This window comes from Mesocricetus auratus, unplaced genomic scaffold (assembly GCF_017639785.1).
Source record: "Mesocricetus auratus isolate SY011 unplaced genomic scaffold, BCM_Maur_2.0 Super-Scaffold_100676, whole genome shotgun sequence".
Taxonomy (NCBI): Eukaryota; Metazoa; Chordata; class Mammalia; order Rodentia; family Cricetidae; genus Mesocricetus; species Mesocricetus auratus.
In genome coordinates, this window is record NW_024429266.1 from 55,153,574 (window position 1) to 55,159,771 (window position 6,198).

General features: G+C 47.0%; 1 protein-coding gene across 3 annotated transcripts; it reads right to left on the reverse strand.

Moving 5' to 3' along the window:
* Nucleotides 1-583: 583 nt before the first annotated feature.
* Nucleotides 584-5,694, reverse strand: LOC101824876 (alpha-1,3-mannosyl-glycoprotein 4-beta-N-acetylglucosaminyltransferase-like protein MGAT4E). 3 transcript variants are annotated; one of them, XM_040739163.1, is made up of 4 exons: nt 5,403-5,694; nt 3,440-3,561; nt 2,497-2,653; nt 584-1,755 (listed from the first exon to the last, which is right to left on the reverse strand). In XM_040739163.1, the coding sequence occupies exons 2-4, from the start codon at nt 3,545-3,547 to the stop codon at nt 653-655; spliced, it is 1,368 nt and encodes a 455-aa protein (XP_040595097.1). In that variant the 5' UTR covers nt 3,548-3,561; nt 5,403-5,694; the 3' UTR covers nt 584-652. The 3 variants fall into 3 exon arrangements, with proteins under 3 accessions (XP_040595097.1, XP_005073437.1, XP_021084760.1); XM_005073380.4 differs by having other exon boundaries at nt 584-1,782; XM_021229101.1 differs by lacking the exon at nt 5,403-5,694 and having other exon boundaries at nt 584-1,782; nt 2,497-2,706; nt 3,440-3,552.
* Nucleotides 5,695-6,198: the final 504 nt, after the last annotated feature.

Genomic DNA, 6,198 nt, shown 5'->3' on the forward strand with positions numbered 1-6,198 from the left:
ATGGATTTTGGTCATTTGGCTCTTGGTTAAATGAATCAGAAGATGCCTTGGGCAAAGACGCATCTTCACAGTGTACAAATATTTTGCAACATAGATCCACCTGCTTCTGCCTCCCTAATGCTGGGATTAAAGACGTGTGCCACCAATGCCTGGCTAACTCCTCCCCTTCCTTTTATTAAAAACAGGTCTCATGGAATATTCCTTGCTATATATTTATGGTAACTGAGAATTTTTGAGCCTATATGTCCTAAGTGCTGTGTGCTGTGATTATAGGCATGGGTCATGACATCTGGCTCCTACCACAGCTCTGTGTGTGTGTGTGTGTGTGTGTGTGTGTGTGTGTGTGTGTGTGTGTGTGCCAGAGGATGTTCTGCTATGATGTTTTTTAGGAACACTTCACTTTTGTTTGAGACATCACTAATTCAGAAAATGTCCCAAAGGGCAGTGTTACGGGGGCCTTTTCTCGGTTGAGGTTCCCTCCTCTCAGATGTCTAGGTTTGTGTCAGGTTTACAAAACCAACCAGCACAGGGTCCCACTTTGGAGAATAAATTATATAAGCACTGTATTCACGAGGAGGAGAAATTCTTGGTCAATTGATGTATTTATTTCCTCTTCCCAGACCCAGTCCTTGCAGAAATCCCATGGTGCCCTCTAATTCTCTTCTTCTTCCACTTCTGTCCAGACTCTGATCTGTAGGATCCTGACGGGGGAGTCATGAGATGCTGTCACCAGTAGTTTTATGCAACTAATCTCCTTCACAGAATCTTCTTCATAATATACCATCTGGTCCAACTGCCCTCGCACCAAAGGTCCTACCAGGGTATAGTGAGCGCAGCGTTTGGGGTAGTCCATGAGGTTATAGCCCAGCAATATTTGTGCCTGAGATAATAAGTTCACCCTTTTCTGAGAAGAGCCTGTCAGCACTGCTACCCGGATGACTTTCTGTGGCTTGTCCAGAACCACAAGCAAGTAGTTACCTTTTATAGGGTCAACAACCCATAAACCATCATCATTGAGAATGTAGGCATATTGTGGAAGCGTGTCCCAAAACGAGAGCATGTCTGTGAAGACAGTAGCCACAGGGTTGTCTGGTTCTCCTAAGTCCTTGTCTTGTGCCACAGGGAAGCATGTGTCTTCAGCCCCTGAGTAACTGTCCATGGGGTAGAAGATGGAGGAACTGAAGTGAATTGGAACATTTTGAGACAAGAGAAGACTGAATTCAGAGAGAAGCAAGTGAGTGGGAATGTCCTTAGGGAAGAGGAGCAAGAAGGAGACCAGGCGGGACAGGTCCCTGGTATGGAAAACCTTTCCAGAGATCTTCATGTTAGAGAAGTCTAGGATCACCCAAGGGAGCTCTTTCCAGGCTGACACTGCCCAGTAGATGTCAGGCACAAACCTGGGGGCACACCTCACATTATCTCCTAGCAACAGGAAGTAGTCAGAGAGGTTGCTGGCAAAATTCATGAGGAGGGCAAAACTTGTTTTCTGCCTAGAATAAAGTTCTCCGCAGGGTGAGGTATAGTTTCTGCTCTTTGCTAGGGAGTCACCAAGCAGACCATGGACCACCGCCAGCCTCCCGGACTCAATGTGTGGCAAGAAGAGACCTGAGATGTTGGCAACTGTTTGGCTGAGCCATTTGGGGTCAGTGTCTGACAGGAGGACCAATACCAGCATATATTCCAGGTCCCGTTCTGAGGAAGCTTGGAACAAGGACTGCAGAGTGTCCAACAGGTAACTCCCATGGGTACGCTGCACTGAGAAGATTCCCACTGTCAGCATCCCTGAGGAACACAGGGACACTCTCAGTACTTCAGCAAGCCAGGTGGGTCCCAGGACTTTCTTCCCAGCCCCTCACTTAATGCCAGTTCCCAGGCCAGGCTCCCATCTTTTTCTCCTGGGAATAGAGGGCTGTGGGAGGTGAATACCTCTCAAAGGTATAGAGTTTCACTTGCTTGCTCAATGCTTTGAAAGGATTAGGCTCTCTTTGCTCTGAAACTGTGTGCTGCTGCCATGTAAGCAAATTATCTTAGCCTGGCTTTGATAACCTTCTGAGTTATCCCAACTACTGGGAACTACCCAGTCCTGGACTAGAGCATCCTTGAGTCCCTTTAAATCCTCATGGCTGGTCAGTCCAGTTCATGGACTGACAGCTGAATGGGCTATACGTCCACACTAGCTGCTTTTTTGACTATCTGCTTCTTACCCCTCCCCTGTCCCAGGTCTCCCTGGTTCCTCTTCCATCCATCTTCCCTTCCCTGGAAGCCTGGCATGAATGAGTATGAGCACAGGCTCCCTCACAGAGTTACTCTGGCTTTTTGTTCCTGCTGGGCATTCAAGGGGGTCAGATGGGAGAAAAAACTAACCTAAGTGGAAACCTGTACTAGCTGGCCATCACTCAAAGTACTTGTGTCCCTCTGGCTGCCAGCTCAGTCCTGTAGACCCCACTCTCCTTTTCTAGATGGAAGACCTTGCCTTGGCTCCTCCCACACACTCACACTTTCCCTGGAGAGAGGTTCCAGCCAGAAGTGTATAGTTGGCATCCTGGAGTACAGGGGAGTTTTTCTGAATCTTTGTGAAGTATTTCAGATGGTTCTTCATTTCAGAGCTGATTTGCTCCTGAGCTATCTGCTGTATTATTTTCTTCTTTTCATTCTGAATTACAAGATGATGTAGAATTAGCTGCCCCAACAGTGATTCTTAGGATCCTGTGGAGACAGCTGGTACATGTCCTCTTTAGGGCCCACTGAATGATCCCAGGATCCATTACATGTAATCTGTTAGGGTTCAGCCTTCTGCTCTCCCCCTTGGTCATGAGCCCCGGCCCCTCCTCCCCCCAGAACTTTCCAGCCACAGCCATGTGGCCCTGGAATCCTGTAGACTGAGGACCTGTCCATCAAGCCAACTCCCATGTGTCATTAATTGCTCTACCACAGTCTATCTAACAAACATTGACTTGGCTCAGGCCTCTGCTGGGTTCTGAAAGACAGCCTGGCCCTGTCTTCAACATGCTGCCTCAGCTTGAAAGTCTTTTTACTTGCTTAGTCCCACTGCACACAGCTCTGCCGCCCAAAGCCTCAGCTGGCTGCCCTGTCTGTGGGCTGAGGTTCACACTGGGGGAAGTCACTTCCCGTTTCTTATAGAAGAAAGGAGAAGAACTGGCAGGTGTGGTGAGGAGGGGACAGCAGCCAGGTGCTCCTCATCACCCATGGCCTGCAGGTCAGCCCCTCCTCCAAAAGTGCTTCGCTTTCTCTACACCTGGAATGCCTGCTCCTCTTCCGGCCCTCCCCAAACCCTATCTGTTCCAAGTCTAGTTCAAAGGTAATCTCTCTGGCACTGTCTAGATTCCTCAGGTGCTCTACTTCAGCATTCCCAAAATGAGCCTAGAGGCTTTAACCCTCTCCTTCGAAGGGTGGAGACGCCTCTAGCCCTAGTACTCACCGGTGTTGTGTTATACTCCACATGGGCTGCTTTATTCTCTTGAATAAAGAATCCCAGGGTGACTAAGGATGCCATGACTCCCATGAATCTCCACAAGCAACCCCGCATGGTTCCAGGAGCAGCTGTGGAAGGAGGGTGAGCAGCAATAGATTCTGAGGGCCCCCCTACTCAGAGAGCAAGGGTGTCCTCCCTGCCTGGCAGGCGTGTCCTGAGCCCACTACTGAACTGAGCTTTCCCGATACCTGATTATTGTCTTTTTTTGTTTGTTTTGTTTTTCAAGACAGGGTTTCTCTGTGTAGTTTGACTGACTTGGAACATGCTCTGTAGACCAGGCTGGCCTTGAACTCACAGAGATCCACCTGCCTCTACCTCATGAGTGCTGGGATTAAAGGCGTGTGCCACCACTGCCCGGCCTCTTAATATTTTCTGTCCATATTTTTTCTTGCCAATGCTTTTAGCCATCTCAAGAAAAACAACAAACAAGGGCTCCATTCTGTGGAGCTCCTGTGATGGGGAAGTCCTGTATATATGTCAATAAAGCACTGTTGGCCAATAGGGAGCAAGATAGGTGGGACTAGGAGTTGAGGAAGATTCTGGGAAAAAGAGACACAGGCAGACATCATGTAGCAGCCATAGAAGTAAGAGGTCCGGACCCTTTCTCCGGTAAGAGAAATACTTAGATTAACAATTATGGGTTAACTACTTAAGTCAGAGCTAGCCAGTATGAAACCAAGCAAACGGCCAACAGCTTAATAATTAAAAGTCTTCTGTGTGTTCATTTGGGACTGATCCAGCTCTGGAACCAGGCTGGTGGGAAGACAACACTCTACACTCATGCTTTCTCTATGTTCCTAGGTGAACAGGAGAGGATATGTTGCCAAGAAGAGGAAATGGAGTTTGTAGAGATAGCTCAAAAGGTAAAAGTGCTTGCTAGCAAGACTGATGACCTGAGTTCTATCCCTGGGATCTATACAGTGGAAGGAGAGAACCAACTCCTGGGAATGGTCCTCTGGCCTTCATATGGATGCCATCATGTGCATGTGCCTATGTATGTGTAAATACATAAGCATAACACGTAGCCCTCATATAGTTGGATGCTATCTGCTGTGTGAACTCTGTTCCCATAGAACTTTGTTTACTCCCTTGGGAGGAATGCCCTGAACAAGATTGTTTCCTCCTTTCTCCTCAGCAATGCAGCTTAGCGTGCTCAAGGCATTGTGTAAAGAGTCCCCATTTCATCAGGAAACCTTCTGTATTCTGAGCACATCTAGTGACAGTGAGGAGAAATAGTGTGTTTGTCACTGTTTCTGGGTGAGCCATCTGAAATAAAAGTTTCACAGAATTCTGGTAAAGGCATTAGCCTAGAGCCCTCTGGTTCTGTTCAATCTCAAATTCAACTTCATTCCTTGGCAATGACCATGGGCAGGTGGTGATGGTAATATACTTTTAAAAAACGGGTATAGGTATTTTACCTGCAAGTATGTCTGTGTGCCATATATGTGTCTGGTGCATGCAGAGGCCAGAAAAGGGTGTTGAATCTCCTGGAACTGGAGTTACAGATGGCTGTGAGCCACTGTGTGGGTGCTGGGAATTGAACCTGAGTCCTCTGGAAGAGCAGCCAGTGCTGAAAAACACCAAGCCTACTCAGCTCCCATAATCTATAATAATTTTTTTAAATTGCTGGGGTGGTGGTGGCACACACCTTTAATCCCATTACTTGGGAGGCAGCGGCAGGTGGGTCTCTATAAGTTCAAGACTAGCTTGGTCTACATAGTGAGTTCCAGGACAGCCAGAGCTGTTACACAGAGAAATCATGTCTCAAAACACAAAACAAAATTTAAATGAAGAGGAAATTTAGGGTTAAGTGTTGGTTATCTTCCTGTCCAAGTATCAAATTCAAGCCACCATCTTCTGGTGGGGATTAATGATAAATAAATTAGATCTCTTTCAACTCCATACTTACCTTGGGGCCTGCTCCTTTCCAGGATTATGTTAAGTAGATAGACAAGGTTTGGCTTGAAGTCAGAAGGACTTGGTTGATCTACTTCATGGTGGACTGCAGGGATCCATACAAACCTGGAAGAAACCAGAAATTTTTAACCAGGACCACATCTTCATTAAGTTTTGGGTGCAATATCCATTGACATCAAGCAGAAAATGCTGCTTGAAAGTTAACTAGAGCAGGATTTTCTCTGAAACCAAGAAGAAAAAAAATGTTGAAGGATGTAGTTCGAGTGGCTTCTCTGAGATTGCTGAAACTAGTTACCCCTGCCAGGAAACCCCACCTGACAACCATTGTTCAGCCTGAATGGGTGCTGTGTGTCAATCTGGCCTTACATCAGGCACCTGCTTCTAGGTGAGGTGGGGATGTAGTTTTAAAGTCAGCCTTTCAGTCTTGTGACTTGAAATTGGAATGTTACCTGCTAGTTTGAGTCACCAAGTGTGGATTCTGAGTTGTCCCTTCCTTATCAGAGGGCCCCTTAGGGCCCTGCTGCCTGTGTTCTCACCTGTGGGCTGTGCTACCTGGCAGATTATCACAAAACTGTCCTCAAATGTGTAGCTCCCCTTTGGACTTAGTGGCCCTTTGAAGTTTCCCCTTATTTATTTTTTATATGTTTCTTTTCACTGCTGGAACTGTATTTCCAACGCTATTTCTCCTTCTCCCTGCCTTGTGGTGGTCTGAATGAGAATGACCCAAGTAGGCTCATGTTTGGATACTTGGTCCTTGGTTGGTGGAACTGTTTGGGAAGGATTGGGAG

Bases quoted from the DNA above. Each gene is read 5' to 3' on its own strand.
- LOC101824876 (XM_005073380.4), bottom strand. From the start codon at position 3,547: ATGCGGGGTTGCTTGTGGAGATTCATGGGAGTCATGGCATCCTTAGTC. The intron at 2,654-3,439 runs GTGAGTACTAGG...CTTGTAATTCAG, and splicing joins TGGAGTATAACACAACACCG to AATGAAAAGAAGAAAATAAT. The intron at 1,783-2,496 runs GTGAGTGTGTGG...TGTGTTCCTCAG, and splicing joins AACCTCTCTCCAGGGAAAGT to GGATGCTGACAGTGGGAATC.